We start from the raw sequence: 27,119 nt of genomic DNA, 5'->3' as shown, positions 1-27,119 counted from the left end.
TGTGTTACTTCTCAGATTTTATTAAAATTAAACCTGTTAATTCTTTGTTCTTTCACCCTGAAGCAATTCTGGAAAGAAAACATATTTTAAAATTGAACAGAAAAACTATTATGAAAGACACTGAGCTCACATTTGTTAAGTGACTTTGTGCTCTTGAAAAGAAATGTATAAAAAGCAGATTATGAACTGCTCTGCGTGATCTCCTTTCTGTGGATTTCAGAAGCAGCTTGACTGACACAGAGATCCTGAAGGAGACAATCTTTGGATACTAAAAATGCTTTTAACGAAGGTGATACACACAATTTCAGAGAACAATTTCAACATTGTTCTGTTGAAGGTTATACTTAGCTCTGAACCACATTACTTTCCTGTCTATGTTTCATTTCCTGGGGTCTTGCCAAGTGATAAACAGACGCAGGCGTTTGGTAGATGTGGCGTTTTTTCAGCACGAACAGGGTGGCTGGAGTTTGCTTAGTTAAAGGCATCTATTGACTTCTGTGATCATTATGGAAATGCTGGTGTGAGGCCTTCAGGAGACTATGGGGGGAAAATGGACATACTGTGCTGTCTATTCCATCATCCAGATACATTTTGTCAGGGGTAAGGCTTCTGGTTGTCCTTTCTTGTCAGATCGGCTGCTTTGAGGGGAATGGGGCCTCTGTTTATTTAAAATGCCTTGTGGCTACTGCCAAAATTGATCACCAAAGGCAGACTGTTACTAAGGTTTTCAGTTATGTATTTAAGTGGCAGCTCTCAGAGAGATGTTAAGAGTCTAGAAAGGATTACAAATGAGTGCTAAAAACAAGAAGGGAATGGGTGGTTTGTGCCACTGCTCTGAGACATTTTCACCCATTTTCTTTCTAGGAGGGTCTCTTGGAGTAACTGGGAAATTGTGCTTCTTGCAAATGAAATGCTGTCCAAGTGATAGTCAGAATAACTCCGGAATACTAGAAAAATCACAAGCCATCGAGACTCAGAGCTCCTGGCTCAACCTTTTCTCTTTCTCAAATACTTTCTCTTTTGGATAGAGCAAGAATTTCTCCTCCAAATACTAAGATCTTTGGGAGCTGAACATATGTTGAATTTTAATGAGGCATGTGTAGGTATGGACCTGGGAGACAAAGTAGGGTCGTTATGACAGCGGGGACCAGTGCCTAAAGGGCCCATTTAAAAACAGCAGGAGGAGAGATTTGTTCTGCATTCCGTAGCACGAGGGTATTAGAGTGAGCCCTAGTGTCTTAAGAATTAGCTCTGCTTTTCAGATATAGTTATGAAGATTTTAAAGGAGAATTTCTAAATCAAAGGAGACTTCGGAATATAATGCTGTAGATAGGATCAGAGATGTATTACCAGGCAAAGGTGAGCTCACAGGGAGCACATTGAGCTGCACTAACCTCTGCCTACCCAAACTTTTGCATTCATAAAAGTGTAGTAACTCCCATTTGTCCAGCACCTTTGGAGCCTGTTTTTTTCTCAGTTGCTTGTCATCTTTTTATCTTTTTCCTTTGTGAGCTTCAGTGGTACTTGTCACAATAATATATCATTCCTGTAACAGTATTCCATGTTAATTCTAAAACTGAGACCTACGCTATTGAAGGCATGTCAAAGGCTCAGTGCTTAACATATTGTAAGTGTCCTGTACCATTTGGTCAGAGAGCTGATGGGAGGGAATCTTCTTTCATGTCTAGTGTTTCAGTGTTGATTATAGATGATGCTGACCAGCGGGTTATCTTTAGTGGAAACCTCTACTGCTGTTTTTTCCCCATCCTTTCCTCAGGCACCCTAACTACATGGAAATGATGGCCCTTTTGATCCTCTGATACTGAATGTCAAATTTCTTACTCTTCTCAACCAATTTGGAAGGCAGTTTGGAGGTCATGAAGGTTACAGAAGGAGCATAGACTCTAGACAACCAAATTAATGTTCTTTTACTGAGGTGTGACTTTAAGCAAATCACTTAATCTCTCTGTGCCTCAGTTTCCTCTTTGATAAACAGTGTTAACAAACATCACCCTTTGGACTTCCCTGGTGGCACAGTGGTTAAGAATCCGCCTGCCAATGCAGGGGACACGGGTTCGATCACTCTTCTGGGAAGATCCCACATATTGCAGAGCAGCTAAGCCATGCGTCACAACTACTGAACCTGCACTCTAGAGCCCGTGAGCCACAACTACTGAGCCCGTGTGCCACAACTACTGAGCCCGTGTGCCACAACTACTGAAGCCCATGCACCTATAGAGCCCATACTCCACAACAAGAGAAGCCACCACAATGAGAAGCCGCGCACTTCAACGAAGAGTAGCCCATGCTCACTGCAACTAGAGAAAGCCCTCACGCAGCAACAAAGACCCAACACAGCCAAAAATAAATAAAAAAATAAAATTTAAAAACAAACAGAAAAATCACCCTTTGGTGTGTGCAGAGGATTAAACAAAATAACCTATGTAAAATCCTCTTGTAAACATATGTTTTTAAAAACATACGCATATTAGTTATTTTTCAGTTTCAGAAAATAATATTTGTGTGTTATTATATGTTATGTGCTTTTGATTCATAAACAAAAAAAGCCAATTATATTCATTGTAAGAGTAGTTGTCATAATAAACTTGCTAGTGGGCTCCAATCTTTAAATAGGCTTAATTTTTTTCACAGGTAGTCAGAGAACTTACATTATTTTTTGGACAGACCAATAGACAAAGTGATAGACATTCAAAAGTCAATAATTTCCTCTAGTGTCTTTAAGCAAATGCCTCCTCATTTGTGTTGAGTCTTATGCTTCTCTGTCTAGATCAGGAACAAGCTCTCTCTAGCCCCTAAGTCAGCCAGGGAGGAAAGTTCCAGCTGCTCCCTCACTTCACCAAAGTAACCAAGGTTTCTCATTGAGTCACTCAAACTGATGGCTCACGTCCTTCCTTTTCAGGAGTATTGGAAGAAACGTTCAATGCAGAACAAGACATTTATGCATTACCTGGTTCTGATGTCAACCTGACCTGCCAAACACAGAAGAAAGGCTTCTTGGTGCAGATGCAGTGGTCCAAGGTCACTGATAAGTTGGACCTGATTGCCCTTTATCATCCCCAACATGGCTTTTACTGTGCCAGTGGGAGCCCCTGTGAGTCGCTGGTGGCTTTCAGAGAAGCTCCCAGGAATGTGTCAAAGTGGACTCTGCACTTAAGGAACATGTCCTCCTTGCTCACTGGGAAGTATGAGTGTAGTTTCACTCTGTACCCAGAGGGCATTCAGACGAAAATCTACAACCTACAGATTCAGACAAATGGTAAGCATGTCTGGGAGGGGGAAGGAAGCACATGCATTCATTCACCTCTCATTTGTTCAACAAGTATGTGTTCTGAGCCAGCCATGTGCCAGAATACATGTAAAATTGCACCAGTGATAAGTGGTAAAGACTACAGCGGTTTTGTGAGAGAATATAATAGAAGTCAGGAAAATTGACTCTGAGAAAGCAACACCTGAGCTGAGGTCTGAAGATTAGTAGATATTAACACCATTTGGGAGGTGGAAGGTTTGTGAGTGATCCAGAGACAAGGAACAGCTGATATGAAGGGCTGTGTAGTGTTTGAGGACATAGGAAGATGCCAGTGGGACTTCGGTACAGAATTAAGGGATGAGCTGGGAGATACGGTAAGGACCAGATCATGCTGAACTTTGTCAGCCATGTTTGAGGTTTGGATTTTTATCTAAGTGCCTTGGGAAGACATCAAAGTATTTTCAACCAAAGGATGGCATGACATTTATAGCCTGATTGAATTTGTGTTATAAAAAGCTGGTGCTGGCTTCAGTATGAGAATGAAGTGAAGGGGCATGAGGAGAAGGTGGAGACAAGTTAGGAGACCAGTAGCCCAGAGGAGACAGAGTGATAGTTTGGGTAGATGTAGAAAGAAGATGACGAATTTGAGCTTTGAGCGTTAAACAGGTAGGACTTGGTAATAGAGTGGATCTAGAGCAATGGCAGTATGAGTGAGGGAGAGAAAAATCATGCATGTGTCTGGCAAGCACACCTGAATGGTGGTGCCATTCACTGAGATGGGAGGCAAAGGAATCAGAGCAGTTTGGGGGGGGACTTATCAAAGTGGCTTTGGATATATTTAGTATAAGGCAAGGTTTTGCGGGGGGGGGCTTATTAAAGTGGCTTTGGATATATTTAGTATAAGGCAAGGTTTTGCCGGGGGGGGGGCTTATCAAAGTGGCTTTGGATATATTTAGTATAAGGCAAGGAAAGGTACCAAGGAGGCTGCTGAATGTGTAGCATTCACTCATTCTTGCTTTAGAAGGCTGCCTTTGGAGGCAGGAATCCAAGGTTAAAGTTCTAGTACCTTTCTGGCTAGAAAAGAATTTCACCTGGGGCCTGGCATGTACATTCTCTGAGCCCATCTGGAAAATGATGACAGTAATGCCTACCCTAAATTAGTTGGTCCTAAAATAAATGATCTCCGTTTATACTAACGGAAAAGATGAAAACGAAAGCCAGATGGAAAATGCACTGGAAATGGAATGATTTTAACTCAGGGGCACAGTGACCTGGTGTTATATGAAAAAAGGACAGCAAAAACTAACTCATGAACGCTATGCTAAAGAAGGCATGGGGCTGCCCAGGACAAACAACAGGTATGGATTTATTACTTCCTCTCCACTTCTCAAGAGATAAGACCATGCATGGTGTTGGTCAGTCCAGCTATAGAGCAGGATCTCTTCTACCTCTACCTTAACAATGCCCCATTCCCATTGCTGTTTTCCAGGAAAAAATACTTCATTTGGGGATAGGTTGGGATGGTGGGGGTTGAGTGAAGAGAAATGAAAAGACCTGTATAGAACAGTGTTTACCTACATATATTTTGGCATCAGGTGGCCTGGATTTGAATGTTGGCTCTGTCATTCACTATATATTTCATCTTCGCCGGGTTCTTCTAAGTCCCTAAGTTTTTGTTTCCTGATATAACAAATACGGATAATTATAGGAACTCCTTCACAGGTACCATTATTTTGACGATTAGATGAGATAATCTGTGTAAAGCACTTAGCATAGTTCCAGCCCAAGAGTAAGAGTTTGGAAAATGGTACTTTTCATTATGAATAGTAGAAATAATAATGAGTGAAATCTATATCTCAGGTCTCATTAAAAATGAGTCTTCCACCCTCTCTTTTTGTGTCTGCCTGATATGGGGCCCAGCAAAACATGTGCCACACATAAGCACAAGTACACACTGACCTTGGCTTTAGACAAAGATTTTGGGTCTTCTTCCTAAAACTGTAAACTATGCTACTGCATATGTGAGGACCTAGTGTTTATTCCATGGAGAATTGACAACATGGATTAATGTGCCATATAGGAAATAGGCGGGAATGGCTCAACATAAAGACAGCAGTGGAGAAGAGGTACAGTGTCATTCAGAAAGGAGAGTGGTGTTGCCTTTGAGGGAAAGTGTATTTCTTAAAATAAAGGGCCAAGCTTGTAACTACTAAAAACTGCAAATCACTGGGGAGGCAGAAGCCAAGTATACATGCTTTGTGGTTGTCAATTTCCCAGTCTTCTGACTGTAACTTTGCTCTTGATCTGCCGGACCAGACGGAAAAAACAATGGCCTCGATGTTAGAGAAATGGTTCTGGTATTGTGTATTTGGGTACAAAGGGAGCAAAATAGAAAAGAGAAAAACAGAAAAGGAAAGAACTCTTTCACCGCAGAGTGATCAAAAATGTAAGCCTGGTGTAAAGCTAAGGGGCAGATACTTAGACGGGCAGTTGTCACTCAAAAGCCCTGTCAAATCCCCCCTCATGACATCTTTTTCCCCTTTATTCTTTTGATCTTCACTCCTTCTCCTCTCTCTCTTGCCATTTCCCTCTCACAACCCTGGGAGATCTTCAGGTTTACAGGCTGGTTGGGTAAGCAAAGCACACACGAGTGCAAGTATGTGCAATACACGAACAAATGCAAATTGAAGTGGTGTATGAGAATCTAAATACGAAAATGCTGAGGGACCAGAGGTGGTTGGGACCTCTTTCTTTTTCCTTTCTGTTGTCTGCAGAGTCACTCTCCTCCCTGCCTGCTCACAAAACAGTGTGTCTAAATCCTGTCCCCATGTTCCTGGAGTGCCTAGCCGAGAAGGGACTCTTCTCTTCACTATACCTTGTTCCTTTGTGTGAGCTAGTGCTCTGAGGCTGTGGATGAGGGTAGAAATGTAACACACTGTTCGGCATTTGCTTCTTTTTTCATTTTCACTTGACAGGGTTTCCTTTTAGGTTAGTTTTAGGGTTATTCCAAGAAACGCAGTTCTCTGAGTCAAGCCTTGGGTTATTGTCATCCAGGTTTCCATCATTTGATGCTACTGGATCCCACAGTGCTTCAGACTGTGAGACTTTAATGTGTCTGAAATGTGTAGTTGTTAGGATGAGTTCTAAAAAGTACAATATGGCTTTAATTTCCCAGATTACAACAAAAGCCTTGGGGGCGGTTAATGTTGTTGTTAGAAGCAGTAGGAGGAGAAGAAGGAGGAAAGGTAGTAGAAGGAGGAGGAGGTGTGGTAATAGAAGTAGTATAGACTATAATAACAGAGTAATAGTACCGGTAATAGAATGGAATAATCTGGATAATATAATCTTGATAATCTCAGTCTAACTACATGCTACTACCCTGTCTAAAGGCATAGTGTGTTCTTTGACCTTTTTTTCCCAGTTTTATTGAGATATAATTGACATATTGTATTCATTTTAGGTATACAACATGATGATTTGATATATGTATATATTGTAAAATGATCACCACAGTAAGTTGCGTTAACATCCATCACTTCACACAGTTAAAATTTTTTTCTTATGATGAGAACCCTTAAGATGTGCTCTTTTAGCAACTTTTAAACACTTTTATTTTTTTTTTTGCGGTACGCGGGCCTCTCACTGTTGTGGCCTCTCCCGTTGCGGAGCACAGGGAGACGCGCAGGCTCAGCAGCCATGGCTCACGGGCCCAGCCGCTCCGCAGCACGTGGGATCTTCCCGGACCCGGGCACGAACCCGTATCCCCTGCATCGGCTGGCGGACTCTCAACCACTGTGCCACCAGGGAAGCCCTTTTAAACACATTTTTAACTTTAGTTACCATGCTGTACATTACATCCCCAGAATTTATTTATTTTATAACTGGAAGCTTGTACCTTTTGGCCACTTTCACTCATTTTGCCTACTCCCCACCACCTGCCTCTGACCAGTCTGTTCCCTTTTAATCTGAAGGCTGTCTTACATTTCTTATTTTTCTTTTCCAATGCATTTGTTGAGCAAATTTGATTATTTGTCCTGTAGAATTACCCACAGCCTGGGTTTTTCTTTTCACATCTCATGGTATCTCCATGTTCCTCTTTCACCTTTTAGTTAGGTATACAGATTTGATCACATTTATTTTTATTTTCTGGCAAGAGTATTTCATAGATGATGTTGTGTAGTTACATCAGAGCTACATAAGGTCTGATTGTGTGATGTTAACAGCCACTGATGGGTATTGCCTAGATCCATTCGTTCATTATGGGCTGCCAAAGAGTGATGTTCTAATTCTATCATTCCTTCATTGATCAGCTGAAGTATTCTTATAAAGAGAAATTCCTCCCATGAACCAATTATTTACTACATGTACAATTTGTATAAGAAAAGCAGAATAGACACTTGGTTCTTCCCTTTATTTACCAGATTTAAAAATGAGTTGGTTCACTAGCATTCTTAGGTCACAAATAAGTATTTGTGTTAAGTATCAAGAATTTATATGAATTTAAACATACTAATGAGTTTTAATTCATTATAATTATTATCCTTATTAGGCTGAAAATGTCCCACATATAAAATCTATTAACCATTTATAATATAAATTGCAAATATTTTCTCAGTTTGTCCTCTGTCCATACTTTCTTATCCTACTGTTTCCAATGCAGCCTAATTCTTTATGACATTTATGACATAAAATATATCACTTTTTTTTCCTTATTGGTTCTAATTTTGAGTCATAGTTAAGAAAAGTTTTCCCCATTCCCAGATTATACAGAAATTCACTCATGTTATTTCTCACACTTGCATGTTTTTTTAAATTAGCATTTAAATTTGTGATGTTAGGTTTCTAGTGTTAAAAATTGTAACTAAATATATTTTTTGATGATTTCTAATACTTTTCTTTCTGTATTTCCTACTTTTTTTCCTTCCTGTGGTTCAGTTTAGAAATTTTCTATTGACCTATTTTCCAATTCACGAATCTTATTTTTCTTGGTATCCAGTAAGTTTTCAATCTCATCAAATTCATTCTTAATTTCTGATGTTATATTTTTAAGTTATTCGTTTTTTTAGATTTTTAATTCTTTGATGAAATTGTTCATCTTTTCATGTAGTTCCTTCATCTTTTTCTCTATTCTTGAATATGTTAAAAAGAGTTAATGTCCTTGTTGGCTAACTCCAATGTTTCTATTTTTTCTATATATGCAGTTTATTATATGTATTACATATATAAAGAATATGTATTGTGTTATTATTGACAGTAATAGCAAAAGGAAAGGATGTGCTGGAGTAAGTTGTGAAAAAGAAAAAGTAGACAAAAAACAGACACATGAATGATCTCCTATAACATACCCAACAGAACAGTGCCGCAATTAATGGTTTAAAGAATTTCATGTTCTTAAAGAAATTGAGAAGAAAAAAAAAATGTATATATTTTATATTGACCCATATATTTACCATTTCCTATGCTCTTCTTTCCATCCCATGGAGTGAAGTTACTATTTGGTGTCATTTTCTTTCAGCCTGAAGGACTTACTTTAGAATTTCATATAAAGCGAATCTACTTGCCATGAATTCTGGTTTTTCTTTTTTTCATTTTTATTTTTGAATGATACTTTCAATGACTGTAGAATTCTTAGTGGACTGTTTTTTCTTTCAGTATTTTGAATATGTCTTCTGATCTCCATTTTTTCTAGTGAGACGAGAGCCATTAATTCTGTTATTGGTCCCTGCATGTGATAAGTTTGGGGCTTTTTCCTTACTGATTTCAATCACTGCTTTCCTACTTTTCTCTTTGTTTTGGCTTTCAGCAGTTTGATTATGACATGCCTAGTTGGGTGTTTCTTTGTATTTATCGTATTAAGGTTTTAAAGTTCTTGAATGTGTAGATTAATTTGGGGAAATTTTTTAAAAATCAAATATGAAGTTTTTGGTCTTTGTTTCTTCAAATATTTGTTCTGTCCCCCTCTGTTTCATCTCTCCTTCTACGACTCTAATTACATATATGTTAGGACACTTGATATTGTCCTATATGGCTCTGAAACTCTTTGTTTTCCTTCAATCCTCTTTCTCTCTGCTATTCAGATTAGATAATTTATATTAATCATTATTCAGACATAGTGATTTTTTTCTTCTGCCATCTCAAATTGGCTGTTGAGAATTCCCAGTGAATTTTTTATTTTTATTATTGACTTTTCAACTCTAGAATAACCATCTGGTTCATTTTATCCTCACTAAAATTCCCTGTGTATTGAGTCATTGCCATCATATTTTGCTTAATCCTTTGAACATACTTTTAATAGCTGCTTTGAAGTCTGTTAAATCCAGTGTAGGATCTGCTCAGAGTCAGTTTCAATGAACTGCTTTTTTCTTGAGTATGGATCACACTTTCCTGTTTCCTTCATATGTCCTCATTTTTTGTTGAAAGCTAAACGTAAGAACAAAAACAAAAAACCCATAATGCGACAACTCTAGATTCTGTGGGTTTTTCAAAATTTTAGTAACTTACCCATATTTAAATTGCAAAATCTGTCTCCTTTGCAGTGTGTGGCCATTGAAATCTCTGCTTAGCTTTTTACTATAATTCTTATGTCTTTAGTTTGGCTTCCAAGGAGTTGCCCCTACATTGGCAAAGCCCCTTTGTTGGTCCACAAATGAATTTGGCAAAAATTGTGCTCAAATACCTCAAGCCCAATAGGCTTCCACCCTCTACACATAGATGTCTGTGGAGGTGGGGTTAGGGAGTGCCTTCAAAATTGCGACAGTAGTCCCTCCCTTGGCTTTCACTTTTCACTGGGCTCTCTCAGGTCCCCCCGACTCATGTGTATATTTTCCCAGTCAGCCTGAGATATGTAGAGAATTTATGTCAGCTATTATATGACTCTCTGATTTCTGGAATCTCCATGTTAACTGTCTATCTGGTCTGCCCCTCATCCCAAATGAGACTGCAAACCCAGGCTAACCAAGCGTCAGTTTTTCTCTGTTTCCTACCAAGTTTGTCCCTGTTAGCTGACAAAGTGAAGGATTTTCATGCTTAGACCTAATTTAAGTCTTCCCCTTTTGGAAGAAAAGCTGCTGGGTTTTGTAGCCAGCTCTAAGACGGTGAAACTACCTTTCTCACCGACCTAGTCAGGAAAGGGGATAGAAGGATCCCTAAGCAAGAAGGCTAAAGACTCCTACTGTTCTTATTGAAACTCTAGTGGTTTTTCAGGAGGAAATGCTTCCCAATTAAATGTTTGTCTTTGGTCAGTTTCCAGGGCCCTGAAAATTGTGATTTTTTTTTAACACATTTGCTCAGTTTTATACATATCTTTTTTTCACTGACATCTTCATGCCCGCAAAACCAGGAGTCAGCCCCTCAATCCCCGCCTCATCTGCGTTTTTGATACTTATATTGTATCTTTATTTAAAAATACATATTCATTACTACTCTCATAACAATTATTTATTCTTAGTGCTAAAGGTAAATATATATTCAACACTTACCCCTAGCCTTTATGTGAATGTCTCTTCAGTTTGAAGTATATTCTATTGGAGAATCCTCAGGAAATGTTCATGGGGCAATATTCCCTGAGTTCTTGCATGACTCTAACATGATTTTTATAGTCTTCATATTAAAGACTAAATGTAATATCCTTAACTCATATTTTCTTTCCTTGAGTATATTCGATATGTTACTATATTATTTTCTGACATAAAGATTTGCTGTCCAAAAGTTAATAACAATTTGATTTTCTTTCCCCAGAACTGACTTTGTTTAATACTTTATAAGAAAATGCTTAATGTCTATTCTGAGACTATTTTCCTACTTTTGCAGTATAATCTTTTAATATGTATTTTCTAGTCATTTTATTTTAAGAAATTGTACTTGAGTTATAATTTTCAGTCTTTTTTCTGTCTATTGTTTATTTCCTTGAGTATCTTCTATTAAACATACTTTTTATCTTCTTTGCCTGTCTCTTTCTTTGAATCCCTTTTACCTCTTTTTTCTTTTAAAATTCATTATTTATTAACTCATTTCATTTAAAAATTTCCCTCATTCTATTTTTTAAATTTCTTTTAATGCATTAGCTTTTGTGTTAATATATTCTTGGTTTTGTTCTATTTGCTCTTAATTTCTGAAATGATTTTCAAAACTTATTATTTCCAACACTTTCCTGAATTCTCTCACTTATCTTTTATAAACTTTCTTCTCTCCAATTGACTCATTTACTAGTCTTTCTAAATTTTTTCATAGCTTATATCATTTTCTTTATTTCTTTTAGCTTATTTTGAATAAGTAGGCTATAGTTTTTATTTATTTTGAAGTCATGTCTTTCTAATATGCTGTTATTGTTGTTGGAATGTTACTTTGTTCTCTCTTTTTTTTTCTTATGGTATCTTTACCTGTGATTCTACCCCATTTCTTTTCTATTGCTCGATCTAAGTATGTTTAAGTTAAATGGATTTTGATTTTTATCATGGAAGAGTGGGCCAGGCTATCTTTTCTAGAGTCTTCAGTTTCTCTAGCGCCCTCTCTTCTGTTATGTTCAAAGTAAATTATATGCCACTGTACTTTGTGAGATGTACTTCCTTTCCTCCTATCCCTCACTTTTATCTAAATTGCCTCTTTGCTTTCTCCTGTTGGGCCTGTCCTGTTTAATTTGGATTCTACTCCCAAGGGTTTCTTCTCAGTATGGGATACGTCTGAAGAGTCCCCTCTGCTCTAGCACTGACAAGCCTTTTCTTCTTTCCCTAGAAGGCTCTGGTAATTTGGTGCCTACATACTTCTTTCTGCATTTCTGCTGCTATTCTCAGATTAGTCTGCCTTTTCTCCCGGTGATTGCCTGTTGGTTTTTTCTGGGGCAGGGGGAGAGTTCTCTAGTTCGAAGGGCCATCAGGAGCCCAGCTGATTTTCCTGTTTCTCTTTGCACAGTTGCTGATATCACAGTGGTCTAGTGGTTTGTCTCCACATATTAATGGTGATATACTGTTATTTAGTGTTCCTGTAGATATTGCTGTAGATATTGTGTTTAGTTTTGCTACTCTAGTTAGTCTGTTTTTATTAGGACTTTCAGGAATATTCGAAAAGTTATGCCACTTGTATTTCCAACTTCCCAGAATCTGGACAAACTTTACAAAAAATGTAATACTTATATATTTGGGTAATGCACATTAAGATAGAGTTAATGTACCAAGTGGATTTCATAAACTACACAAATGTGTGCCTAGGTCAGTCTCTGTTTAAAATAAACTGATAGGTTCTTCCCTGGTGGTGCGGTGGTTAAGGATCCGCCTGCCAATGGAGGGGACACGGGTTCGAGCCCTGGTCCAGGAAGATCCCACATGCCGCGGAGCAGCTAAGCCTGTGCACCACAACTACTGAGCTTGCGCTCTAGAGCCCGTGAGCCACAACTACTAAGCCCACGTGCCACAGCTGTGCACCTCAACGAAGGGTAGCCCCCTCTTGCCGCAACTAGAGAAAAGCCCGCGTGCAGCAATGAAGACCCTACGCAGCCAAAAAAATAAATAAAATAAAATAATAAAACAAAATTTCTCTCATTAAAAAATTTTTTTAAAATAAAATAAACTGATATAAGTCAAAAAATTACAATAATCTCAAAAATAAAATCAATAATATTAATGGTGGTATGCAAACATGGCAAAAAAAGTTTCGTAGTGATATACAAGTAACTCCATTTGGAAGTACTGTTAAATGCCTTTAACCATAAAAGACAAGGGTTTTATTGTTTTGTTTTGTTTTTTAAATTACGGGGTTGGAGTAATATTTTGAAGCAGCAGTAGAAAGCAAAGAAGGCACTGATCCCATCTCCTGATCTTGAGGAAATAAGGGTATAAGAAAACAAACAACCACTGTCTGAGAATGATGCGGGGAAGATGGGCCCCAATGGGAAGGCCTGGCTTCAATTAAGGAAGGTGGGGAGGAGAGAGTTATCTGTGAAGAGGACAGCTGATACTGATGAGAGCTTGAAACACAATGAAGTTCTAAAGACTAGGTGTAACTTTCAAAATATCCAATTTTTTTTAAAAAAATGTGCTGTTGATAATAATGAGGATGTTCATACCCCATGATCCATTCGTTATACTTCAGGGAATTTATCTTAAGTAGCTGAATGGTCAGAAGAAAGCTGTTAGTTTAAGGACGATCCTTGCTATAAAGATTGTAATAGTTTAAATAAGGTAAAAACCCAAACTGAAAAAGCATATGCTTCAATAATTGAAAATTACTAAACAAATGATGATGTGTACATATGACATAAAGCATCTAAGAATTTCAACCACAAGTAGCTTAAGAATCATGCAAAACATTTTAAGTAAAAATATAGGTAACACTTTTTGGTTAATAAAATTGCAAAGTATGAAAAAAAAATACATGCATACAAATAAGATTTGTATAGATATAGAAAAAAAGAAATAAGATTTTCAGGATATTAGGATGATAGAATTGTTTTCATTTATAAATTTTTTTAATTTATTTTTTAAAATTTATTTTTGGCTGCATTGGGTCTTTTGGTACGCGGGCCTCTCACTGTTGTGGCCTCTCCTGTTGCAGAGCACAGGCTCCGGACGCGCAGGCTCAGCGGCCATGGCTCACGGGCCCAGCCGCTCCGCGGCATGCGGGATCTTCCCGGACCAGGGCACGAACCCGTGTCCCCTGCATCGGCAGGTGGACTCTCAACCACTGCGCCACCAGGGAAGCCCTGCGTTGGGTCTTTATTGCAGCGTGTGGGCTTTCTCTAGTTGGGGCGAGCGGGGGCTAGTCTTCGCTGTGGTGCACAGGCTTCTCATTGCGGTGGCTTCCCTTGTTCCTGAGCATGGGCTCTAGAGCACAGGCTCAGTAGTTGTGGCTCACAGGCTCTAGAGCTCAGGCTGAGTAGTTGTGGTGCACGGGCTTAGTTGCTCCGCAGCATGTGGGATCTTCCCGGCTCAGGGCTGGAACCCGTGTTCCCTGCATTGGCAGGCGGATTCTTAACCACTGCACCACGAGGGAAGTCCTATAAGTTATTTTTGACATTATTATAGTTTGCTTACATATGTATATATGTGTGTGTGTGTGTGTGTGTATATATATATATATATATATATATATATATATATATATCACCGTCCTGAAAAGAGAGACTACAAAACTTCATCTAATATCACTTTTAAAATGAAAATAATTTATTAATGGTGCTTCCTTGGAGTTCCTTATGTGTTTTTCTGTGTCATTTCTTCTTTGGAGAAATATTTATAAGCTCTAAAATGACAATTAGGTATGAAAACAGTAAAAAGATCAGCATATGTCAGGAGTTTGGTAGGAGGAAGGTATGAATAGGCAGAGCACAGAGGATTTTTAGGTCAGTGAAACTATTCTATATGATACTACAATAGTGGATACATGTCAGACATTTGTCAAAATTCATGGAATGTACAACACCAAGAATGAACCCTAACGTAAATAAACTATGGCCTTTGGGTGATGATGTGTTTGATGTCGGTTCATTGATTGTAACGAAGGCAACACTGTGGTTAGGAGTGTTAGTAATGGGGGAGGCTGTGCATGGGTGGGGCAGGGGATATATGGAAACTCTGTACTTTCCACTCAATTTTGCTATGAACTTAAAAGTTCTCTAAAAGTAACTGTCTATTAAAATTTTTAAAAAGACAGTTAGAGGCTACGTTATAACGTTTTATGCTCTACCTGATCCAGGAAATGTGATCTGAAGACTAAAGCACCAATTTGGGGTTAAAGCAGAGGAACATAACAAGCTGTGAGCTGGATTCTGTTAGGGTAGTTTCCCTATAGTTTTTCAGTGAGAAACAACTCTGTGCTTCTCAGTGACTCTTTTGCCATTTATACAAGGACTGTGGGTGGGGTCCCCTTCATAGGTGTACCCTGAGGATAGATGAATCTCTATACTAAAACTGTTCTCATTTCTTGGATTAAAAGCACTTTACAAACCAATCACAGATCCATGTCTTTTCTACCTTACGTTTTGTTACAGTTACACAGGATGAATGGAGAAGCAACCATACAATAGAAATAGAGATAAATCAGACTCTGGAAATACCGTGCTTTCAAAATGTCTCCTTAGAAATTTCATCTGAGCTCACCTTCGCATGGTTGGTGGTTAGTGTTGCCCTTTTCAGTGAATAACTGCAATGATCTTTAAATATTAATGAAGTAAAAATGAATAACAAGTAATAATAAGGAAGGAAACATGCTGGATGAGAGGCAGGCATTATGTGGAAGCTTGGGGAGTAGCCAGGGGAGGGAAGGAAGGACGCTAGGATTCCTTGCAACTCAGCAAGCCTCTGGGTCTGTGAATGCAGGAGCTTAGAAATTAGTTCCTCAAGGTTAGTTTATATTTCAAGCTATATACTAAACTGTGATTACAGAGAGAAAAAAGTGGGATGGTGCCCCCGAGAGGAGCCACATCCCGCAGAAGCTCCTACTCACACACACTTGTTTACACACATGTGCAGAGGTGTAGACTACCTTTTCCCAGAACCCTTACTACTCCATTCTGGAAAATATAACATTGCTTAGATTGGGAAGCACAAACTCTAATGCTTATCAAATATAGGGAGGAAATGTGCATGAGAGAAGCAGGAGCTGAATAAGAAACAGTCACTGACCAGCTCTATTATTGCCACAGGCCCCGTAGTTGCCATATTTTCTGACTTAAAAGAATAAAACAAAACAAAACAGAAATCTGGATTTTTATGAGAAATTTTCCAAGGCAAGCCAGCCAAATGACAGCCAGCTATTAACCAGTATATACAGTAGACCTCTAGTACTACTGTTAGATCAGTTGATAACGCAAGTCTTACACAATTATAAAGATAACCATAAACACACTTTCGAGAATCATGTAATAGGGTGTTTATTTAGGTGATCCAGAATATGACTATATTAATTTTTCATATCGTCATGCAAATGAAAACACAAGAGTTAAAAATTCTTACAGAACTAATAGTTGTCCGTGAACATAGCCGCCGATACCACCTGCGAAATACTGTACTCGCATGGTTGATCATTCATGTTACAAGTGAATAGGTTTTTGTGGGCTGTCTTGGAAACTAGAACCTTCATATAAAAAGATTTCTCTGAGGATGTGCCAAATCCAAAATAATTGACTTGCAAGTAGGCCTTAAAATACAACCTACTGATAATTTTTTACTGTCTAGATATTTTTGGATAGTCAGTAGGATCAAAAGATATTGTAAAAGAACTTTCTCAAATTGTCCTAAAATCTACAATGTCTCCTTGTCATCTGTCAAAAACCACATTTTTTCCCCCTTTTAGGGTTTGGTTTCCAAAATGTAAGACTTCCTGCCTGACATTATACCCATCATTAGTATAAGTCAATTGTTCTTAACAAATGTGATACAGTGTGGTTCTTAGAAAAAGAATTTAAAAGTGGAGATTATGTCAGGAAGTCAGAAACCTGCTGCACTAAGCATTACTGTAATGAAAATGCAGTATCTATACCTTGTTTACATTATTAATATATACCACCAACGGGCGAAACGTTTCTACCCTAATTATCACAAATTCACTATCAATGGGAATAGTAAAGTCTAATAGTAATAAATAAGACTAAAGTTTACAGAATATTGAGCAGAGTTCCCTGTGCTCAATATTCTGTAATAACCTAAGTGGGAAAAGAATTTGAAAAAGAACAGATACATGTATATATATATAATTGAATCACTTTGCTGTACACCTGAAACCAACAAAACATTGCTAATCAACAATACTCCAACATAAAATAAAAATTTTAAAAAGAATAATAATAAAAATAGACAAAAAAAGTTTAAAAAGACTAAAGTTTAATAAGCTTTACTGTACAGATTTTTGCTGGCTAGTCAGTTGATCTGTAGTGAACTTATCTTATCTGAAGGGTGTCTAATCTGTTTTTCCAAGCAAATGTTAAAGCTTTCAGTCAGCTTATGTCTTTTCTGTGACACTGAGCTTCTCCAGGGCAAAAAGCTGCATCACTCATTTCAAAAATCCCTAGCATCTAGTATAGTGCCTAGAACGTAGGCACTCAGTAAATATCTAATACATAATTGAATGGTTTCATTTCTCTTTGTCCCCTTCCCTCACAGTCCTATTCGTTGGCCTCATATTAAATGGATGATCACTAAACCTCATGCTGTCTGATTGGTTAATGAGCAGCTCATTAAGTATCAATGACTAGATAACTGATAAGACATGCTCTATGTAACAGTTTTCTTCAAAGAAACTAACATTATCTGTGAATCCTGCCAACATATTTAGGATAAATAAGGGATGGAGAGATTGCACCTAAGGTCACACAGTGAGAGAGTGAGTCCTTAACTTCTACCGGAACTTCAAGCCATGCTCTCAGTTTAAAGAATGCATCATAATTGAGACAACTTGAGGAACTTTTTGAAAGAAACTCCTTTTTACAGGGAACATTGTATTGGCAAATGTGCTGATCAAATTCCAACTGTGCATTCCCTTTTAAAATGTCAAAATCTATTTACTCCTCTAATTTACATCCATACTCCATACTGCTGGCACTGTGGGATTCAGCAAGCCTGAGATGAAATCATCTAATCTCCCATTATTAAGGAATAAACTACAGTTCTTTATGTCATGACTGTTGTAGGTCAGAAGAGAACATAAATATCCCCTCAATCCATTTTTTAGTGCTTTAGTTTCTTGTTAAACTGGCAGCAGTAATCATAATGATAACCAGTTGTTCTTAACAGACATGATATAATGTGGCTTTTAGAAAAAAGTTAAAAAAGTAGAGATGGTGAAGATGAGCCCAGGAGGGTAGAAACCTGCTTTATTGAACTCAGTAACTCTGGGGAGCTGCAAAGTGCTTCCACTTCAAGTCCTGCATTAAACCCTGGAAACAATTTGACAAACTAAAATTAGTTTAATCTAAGTCACTGGAAAGCAAAAGCCATGTCTTGTATGTGGAATTTTATAAAATCTAATTAATTCAGTTATGACCCTCATGAGAAAGGTGATTATTGGGATTCTCAGTTATCATAAAAATATTATTTGCTGGGTGTCTCTGATCCCATGCTAACGCTGCGTTAAATGTGTTCATGGAGCAGATCCTTTGCATTTTGGAATGTTACATTCCAGGATCATGACTACACTGAAGTACAAAGGCATCTGGTGCAAATTGTATATCCAACATTTATCTAGAAAGAGAGATAACTAAGTAAACGCAAAGGGCTAACCCTCGGTGTCAGCTGAGGCTCCATGTGCATGGTTGGATGATGTAGAAAAAGTCATAGAATGTGTGTATTTAGATGGAGTGCAGTTGGTAGAGAAAGGACAAATGCTATTTTTCCTAGTTTATGTCCTGGGGCACAAGCATGCAGTCAACAGGGAAATTCTGCGGGCTTACTCTGGGAGCTTCTAAATACAGTCTAATATTCTGCGTTCATTCCAAACGATCATCCTGATTTCCCACAGTATAAATTTCAGTTCAATCTAACAAGCATATGTGAATCTGTTTTAAGTGCGAGGTCCTGCAGGGATACAAAACTATATTGAACATGTTTCCCGCCATGAAATACAACTTTAATAAAAATGTAAAAACTAGCAACATAGAGGGAAAATAATTTGATTCTGACTAAATGTACCTGGAAAAGCCTCTTAGGTTATGTCTGAGCTGGATAATTAAAGCCAGCAAACAACAGACATGTACTACACCAAGACCCTGGGACCTGTGAGCACATAGTGGGAGTGGGAGTCGGGGAGGTGATGAGGGAATGTTTGTTCCCAAACTTGGTGGATAAAGAGAAATCCATGACTTTTCTCTTTAAAATCACGAAAAGAAAATGAGAAGCATACCAGATTCACACAGTTCAATGTTAGTGATAAAGGTGTATAACTAAAACCTAGATGCTTATGCATCTGTACATTTTTATCTATAAATGTCTCTTTTAATTCTCTTCTTTATTATTTGTAATGTTCTATATGTAAACAAAAATTGAAATGGTACCATCAACAATATTGGTTTTCCATGCCAATGGGAAGCCTAGCTATTCAGAAAAGAAAGCTGTCACCTTCTACCTGATGGCAACTGACCCTAACTGTCTTCACCATAATCAAAAATGATGTGTTAACAAATACCGTATGCTAACACATATATATAGAATCTAAAAAAAAAAATGGTTATGAAGAACCTAGGGGCAGGATGGGAATAAAGATGCAGACCTACTAGAGAATGGACTTGAGGACATGGGGAGGGGGAAGGGTAAGCTGGGACAAAGTGAGAGAGTGGCATGGACATACATACACTACCAGATGTAAAATAGATAGCTAGTGGGAAGCAGCCGCATAGCACAGGGAGATCAGCTTGGTGCTTTGTGACCACCTAGAGGGGTGGGATAGGGAGGGTGGGAGGGAGATGCAAGAGGGAGGGGATATGGGGATATATGTATATGTATAGCTGATTCACTTTGTTATACAGCAGAAACTAGCACACCATTGTAAAGCAATTATACTCCAATAAAGAGGTTAAAAAAAAAATGAAGTGTTAGCCAACCTACAAAGTGTTGACAACCAATTGTGATGATTGGAAAAATATTGTTGTGGACTTCTATAAAATGGACATGGGGAGCTTTGCAAGGACCCTACTTGGATGGAGAATAAATGGAGCAAAGTGAAGATAGGAAGCAGTTAGGAGATAAAGAAGTAACAATCAATGCAGTTAACAGAGTTTATTGAATGGGCTCTATACACTCAGCACCTACTTGTCCTGTGGCCACCACTGCCAGCCCTGACATGGAGATGAGGTCACCTCACTAAATCAAATAGTTCCATGGTCTCTTTTCTACATTGAAAATTCTGATTCTAGTACTAAAATAGGAACCCCTCTGCAAATTATTTTAGGGTTTGTGAGGTCATTAAGAGACATTCAGGAGGAGTTTTCCGTGATTCAGTATGAACCCTCCCAGCCCTCATCATGCTAATTATTTTGTCCAACTCCTGTATGTTATTATGCATTTATTTTTCTTCTATGGGTCCTGATTTTCTATTTGTTTTTCTTGTGAATTTTTCCTCTCCTCAAACAGACTCTCAGCAGAAAAGTCAAGGACTGTCCATTCTACTACTTTTGTGAAGCAGTATGTAGCAAAGGCATTAATAGCATGGCTTTTCAAGGGAAATTGTTGTTTTCAAATCCTGGCTCTACATTTAATAGCTGTGTGACCTAGGAGCTAGGATTAGGGTGAAGTGAGTAGGGTCCTCACCTTGGGTGCAAAATTTAAGGAAGTGCCCCAAGAAATCAGTAATCAAGATATATATCTTAATAAAATATTTTTAAAAATCAAAATTTAGGGAAAATCCATGATGAACAAAATGTCGAATTTTAAAATAAAGGCACAATGTTTTTTGTTTGTTTTGAGATCCTGCCGTGCTGTTCAAAGAATAGGATTTTCCAATCAGCCTGTGGTTCCTTGGTCTTCATGGCATCATGCCCCCCACGGGTGCGGGTTTGAAGGTTGACAAGGGCAGGAGAAAAGATTGAGCAATGCATGGCTTCATGTAGTCATTTTTCAAAATGTTAAGTTGTAGAGAGTTTATTAATTTTTTCCACTGAGGTAAAATATGGGAGAATATTTTGATAAGTGCATATAGGGATACATATTTTTCCTTTTGTCTCAGAATTCTATACAGCCTTGGATACGTTGCCCAGCCTGAGTTTTAGTTCTATCATCCACGAAAGGGGATAATTGTAGTTATATAATATAATTATATTATAATTATATAATTATAGTTTTATAATTATATTATAATTATAGCTTTATAATTATATTATAATTATATTGTTACAGTACCGGCTCCATGGTGTTATTGTGAGGTGCTAAATAACTTAGCACAGTACCTAGGCTCAATACATATTAAAAACTAATCTTCAAAGAGTTCGTTTTAGGACTCTCCATAATTCTTCAGTTTAGTTGAGCAGAGAGTAAATACTCATGAATTCACAGCAAGCTGACTCAGTTGAGGCTGGAAGACAGTGATTTAGTATTAATTGAACATCTATTGAGTGTTAGGACTCGTGTAGGTGTATCAGATACATTAGCTAGTTCAGTCTACATTCCTCATTCAGTTTTGTAAGGGTCTACCAAGTTGGAAATCCCATGAAGTTTTAGAAATATTTATTAATATTTTTAAAATTATCAAAAGAAGAAAAGAAAAGAAAAACAGGCAAGAATAAAGGTTCTGTGGAAGATCCCCTACCAGACTGTTTCCGGAAGAACAGGTGCCCTAAGATCATTCTTAACAGGTAGGAGTTGAGGTGTATTCTCTGACCCCTATCACCAAAGGTAGATCAATATATCATAAAACGCTCCTTTCAATCAGCAAATTGTCCACATCTCTAAAATCTCCAATTTATACAAAGACCTCTGGCTTCCTGGACTTTCTTATACATTTTTCATTCGAGAGAGTCCACAAAAAAAATTTGTTTTGTGATGGCTTGGTTTTATTAAGATGTGCTGTCTCAGAGGCTTCTTTGTCCCTTTTTCGGTGCTGTGACTTAAGTACCTTCTTTGTGTGACCTGTGAGCAAGTTAGCTAACCTTGGTTTATTCCAGATCGTTGTAAGGAGTAAATAAGGTAAGACTTGAAAGAACTTGGCAGAGTGCCTCAAACACAGTAGGTGCTAAATAAATTTAAGCTATGACTAATAAGAATATAAAAATGTAGTAGTGGTCATCGTATAATGTTAGTATTGTCTCTCCCTCTCCCAGCCCTAGACATTTCATCGTTCCCCTGCATTTTGTCACCTCTCTTCCCATTTGCTCCACGAAGGCAGGTGCTCACATGCAGATTCTTGCCTCGCCCCTTTATATCTGGAGACTCTGGAATCTCTCAGGCTGTCCTGATGTTGTAGATTACAGGGCACACTTTGCAACCGAATCCGTCTTTCCCAACGAAGGAACAAATCCCTCCTCTACAACAGTCAAGCACCCAGAAAATAAACAAACAAAAAACACTCTGCATAATTTTTTAAATATCTTTTCTCCATCAGTTAAACTACCCTGGCCAGTCACCCCCAGCTATGCAGTAAAGGAAAAAGCAGTTCTCTCACCAATCTCCACCTTCAGCCTCTGACTGCCCTTCTTCCACGACAGAGTGACAGATGGAAGTGTTCCAAATGGTGAGTCATTTACTAAAAGATCAAGCACTCTGAACCCCTAGATTCTCACAAAAGCAGCCCCTGTGCGTAAAACAATAGCTGTAAAGCGTAGCTTATGCTGAAGAACCTGCAGGGGGAGCCAGCCTCCTTAATTACTGGCCTCCAGATCAGCAGTCGCTGAGTGAAATGCCTTCCTCTCTCTTCTGCCGTCAGGGCTCCTTTTGGGGCCCCTGTCTCCAGAACATAAGTTCTCTCCCTTTAATTTTCTGTATCCTTCCTCGTTAGGAAGGCAGTGGCACAGACTCTTAAGTCCTACTTTATGTGGGTATAAAGTTACATTCTTTGCTTCAGGAGTAAGTCTGTGATTCTCTGCAGGCATTACTACCTGTATATCTGTAGGTAAAGCTGATACCAATCCTCACCATGTTCACCTAAAAAATTGTCTTGCGTAAGAGTTTCTACTAAGTATATTCTGGAAATACCTATCTAAACTATCTAAGTAGTCTGCCTTCCTGTTTTCCACTTCTTGCTCTGCTCCCAGCTCATACTTGAATTTTCTCCCTCACCTGGCTTCCCTTTCTTCTACCCTGAACTGTCTCAATTTTTAAACCAGAGAGTCCAAGTCACAGACCTTTGTTTTCATTATTTCATGGCTTCTTCCCCATCCGATGCATTCCTGTTCACCCTTCTTCTTTTCAGTTCCTTCCGTTTCCCCGACGCCTACTCATAATGATTCATCTGTTGTTTGGAGTTAGACCAGTGGTTTTCAGCCCCCGGTCCTCTGAGGACCTTTTAAAAAATGTGCCCTGGGATGAGACTGATCCCAGAACAACTCCAGTAGAACCTCCAGAGAAGAAGCTTGTGCATCAGAATGTGTTCAAAGCAACTCAGTTGAAAATATAGAGCTATACTGAAGGAGGATAAGGACATAGCCTTTCCTCTCTGCTTATGCCCCTGAAGAGTCCCCTTCTTACTAGGCCCTTAGTCAGCACATTTACTGACCCTGCCCAACACTGTGACATCTCCGGGACCTGGTCCATGAGATTCAGGCTAAGGCAAGAATAATGAAGGCTTTTTTTCATAGACCCACAAAAAGGTAATAGACTAGAGGAATCAAGTATTCCAGTTAAATTCTGATCTCCAAATTCAGATTAACATTTACAGCCTATTCCTTATGTGTCCTTTTTTGTGTGTGTGTGGTACGCGGGCCTCTCACTGGTGTGGCCTCTCCCGCTGCAGAGCACGGGCTCCTGACGCGCAGGTCCAGCGGCCACGGCCCACAGGCCCAGCCGCTCCACGGCACGTGGGATCCTCCCGGACTGGGGCACGAACCCACGTCCCCTGCATCGGCAGGCGGACCCCCAACCACTGCACCACCAGGGAAGCCCCTTATGTGTCCTTTTTGAAGGTCACAATCACAGAAATAAGAGCAGAAGGACAGCAACTAGGCTGAGGTAAGGAGGTAAGGAGATACCAAAGACACAAAATTTAAGGAGGCACTCACTCTCAGGTGCCCACCCTGCACTTACAAGATCCTGGGAGTGACTGCTTCCTTAAATTTTGCATCCTAGGAGACTCTCTTTCCCTCATTCTAGTCCTAGCTCCAAAGGGAGCTAAAATGAGACCTTTTCTAAAGGAATGCTGGAATGCTGGGAAGCGAGGATGACTGTGATCACCCGGTTTAGTGAAGATTTAATGAGTAAAACTGATACAGCCTCCTGAGCACATCTTAGCAGTAAGATTTCAGAACTTGAAATGAGAATTATGATCTGACATTAGCTCCCAGGGCCGTACCCCACCCCCCAAATCCCACCCCCAATATGCAACTTATGGAAGGTTATGAAAGGCAAGTTTTAGTCAGAAGAGCAGCAAGTTTCTATTCGTGTTAAGAGAGAGTGACACAAATTTATAACTGAAAGTCAAGTGTCACGATACTTTCTCTAGTAACATACTCAGTATCTCTTAATTTCAATCCTTCATTCATGATCTCTATTGTTACTAGATACAAATGAATTACTGCGTGTGGGGCACCTAGTCCAGAGCTGGCACAACTGAGTGCTCAAAGCTGGTAACCATTTTGTCTCATCAGGAGGATAATGGAACTCAGGAAACACTTCTCACCCAATATCACCCCATCAGCAATTCCACATTATCTAAAGACAGAGTCAAGCCAGGTACAGACTACAGCCTCTACCTCTCTCCAGTCCAAATCCAGGGTGATGGCCGGAAGTTCCCTCGCTAGGCTGTAGTCAGGTCTGGCAAAATCTTCAGGCGCTCCACCACGGTCAGGGTTTTTGCTAAGAGTTTCTGTTCTCTGGACTCCCTGCCATCCTCCTGTCACTGTCTCCTGCTTTCTCGCCACTAAAGAGGAAGCACCCTGTTAGCGGGAGAGCAGCCACACAAGGGTCACTATTCTGGAGTTCTGTTTGCCTTGATAGTTGTCATTCGTGTTACAGCTGGGGACGAGGGTAGGAAGCTAAAGAATGATGGTTCAGTTGCCAAAGATCGGTCAGTTTCCTGGTGACCACTACCTTATGTGCAATTTTAATGTTTCCTGAGAATACTGGAAGTCTCTTTAATTATAACTAGGTCTAATTGCTTAGTTGTCTAATTGCCTTGGTTGCTTTCTGGTGCAGAGAGGAATAAGGCCAGTGTGAGAAAAGGAAAATGATAAACACAGCTCCAAAGAAACTCTGCAGGAGTCCTCTCACCCCTACCAAGGCCAGCTGGGGTGAGAGACTGTCCAGCTTCTCCAGCCAAAGAACCTGCTGGGATGGCCCTCTGACCCTGCAATCACAGGAGAGTGGAGCTTAGGTGAAATATCCACTGTGGCCTCAAACAAATTGCAGAGACTCTGCAGGGTGTGAATTTAAGGGAAATGTGAAAATTCTATTTTGCTCAGTGATGCAAGGAAACATCAATAAACAGAAACCCTTGGCTTTGGATATTTTTCATTTTTGTGACTAAGAGCTGTGTTTTTTAAAACATCATTTTTAAATGAAGGCAAAGAGAAAAACAGTGATGTGGATGAGCAATTAATTGTTTTTGAAAATGAGGTAAACAAAGAGAAAATAATTCACACCACCTAAGAGCATGGGCTGGTAGATTTTTTCTCAGTTGTCTGAATGATAGGACAAGTGAAAAATCTTTGTTTTTACTTAGAATCTTATTGATTATTATTAGAGGTCACACAATTCAGTATTTTGAAGGAAATGCAAACCCTTTAGTTCATAAAGGTGGGAGGAGCTACAGCCAAAATGTATTTAGTTTGAAGTCGCTTGCTTATAGCTTCTCCTGTATCTCTTTCTCCAGCTCTCACTCTCTTCCTCCTGCCCTGCCTCCCTTTCTCCTTCCTTCCCTCCCTCTTTTTCCATCTCTCCTCAGGGATGGGCTAGGAAATAATCAGTTGCCCTTGATGGTCAGGTTCCTTATGGAGCCTAGACAATGCCCTGTGATGAGTTGGAAAGGCTGTTCATCTCTTTTATTGACATCACCATTCACTCACTTATGGGGTATGACTGTCTTAGCACAAACATGAAGCTGACTCATCTGGCCTGACTATTGGCAAATCGATGGAGGCAGCCATCCGGGGTGTGAAAAAAAATAATTCTGTGTTAGGCAAACTGTGTCCCATTTGGCCAAGAGTTTTTGTACCATAACTCCATCTAATTGCCTTGCCAACATTTAAACCATGTCCTGTATCTCTTTGCTGCATTAAAATACCTTCATCTTGGTCTGGAATGCTTTTTACTCTCTTACGTCTCATCTTTATCACCCTGTCTCTACATCTCTCTGTCTCTATATTTCTGTTTTCTTCTTCTTTGAACTCCTTTCAGTGGATGCTCAAAAATATGAAACTCTGCCTGTTTGTTCATAGAATTAGATTTCTCCTGCTTCTTGGTCTTCTCCTTTAGCACATGGGCCAGCTGTGTTGTGTTTGGACAGTCTTTAAGCTATTTGGGGGTGTCACCTGAGTGTATATCATAGTGATCCTGGCAGAGGTATACACATACCGTATTCAGGACCCACTCTGCGTGCCTGGGTGATTCCCCGAATAGAATAAACCAAAAACAAAAACATGAAAACCTTGAAATAAATATTCAAATGTATCACTGAGCCATTCTATAAGCCCTAAGTCCAGTTTATTTCTTCTTCCAGAACACCTTCATTCTCTGGCAGACCAGGGATTAGAAGCTTCCCCTCTGCTACTTCCTGCATCCCTCTCACTAGCCTCCTTTGACTTTCCTTTCTTTAGTGGGGAGTCACCTGCCATCACAAGTTTGCTCTCCTGCACTCCTAAGCTCTAAACGTGATTGTCCTGAGCCCCCCAAAGAATCTGTCTCGCTCAATCACCTCTGCAACTTTTAGTAATTATTCTTGCTTTCAGGTCCTTCACTCTACTGGCATTTGTTGCTAATAGGAAATCAGAAATAGGCCTCCTCCTATAACCATTTTAGGTTGTATCTTGGTTTGGGTTCCCCTGAAAGAAAACTTTGAGACAAGGATTTGAATTAAATTAATTTATTTGAGAGGTAGTCCTAGGAAACATAGGAGTGGGAAAATATGTCAAGGAAGGGAAGGAAGATAATAAAATGTACGTGATCAAGCCAGTTAGCACTATGGGTTTAGAGCTCATTCCCACTGGGAAACCCTGGGAGAATGCCCATCAGAGTTATACCAAACAAAGATGAGGAAGCTGGGGTGTTATCCACCAACTCCCCACCTGTTG

At 39.2% G+C, this 27,119-nt stretch overlaps 1 protein-coding gene across 1 annotated transcript in view; it reads left to right on the top strand.

Annotated features, from left to right (window-relative positions):
* The first annotated feature begins 539 nt into the window (after positions 1-539).
* CD96 (CD96 molecule) overlaps positions 540-27,119 on the top strand; it is an 85,263-nt gene continuing 58,683 nt past the window's right edge. The window contains 4 exon segments of the mRNA XM_033432239.2: positions 540-600; positions 2,921-3,277; positions 15,249-15,373; positions 24,480-24,693. Of these exon segments, the coding sequence (XP_033288130.2) occupies positions 540-600; positions 2,921-3,277; positions 15,249-15,373; positions 24,480-24,693 (757 nt within the window).

Source organism: Orcinus orca, chromosome 5 (genome assembly GCF_937001465.1).
Source record: "Orcinus orca chromosome 5, mOrcOrc1.1, whole genome shotgun sequence".
NCBI classification, from domain to species: Eukaryota; Metazoa; Chordata; class Mammalia; order Artiodactyla; family Delphinidae; genus Orcinus; species Orcinus orca.
The sequence above is the reverse complement of the archived record's forward strand: the minus strand, read 5'-3'. Positions and strand labels throughout refer to the sequence as shown.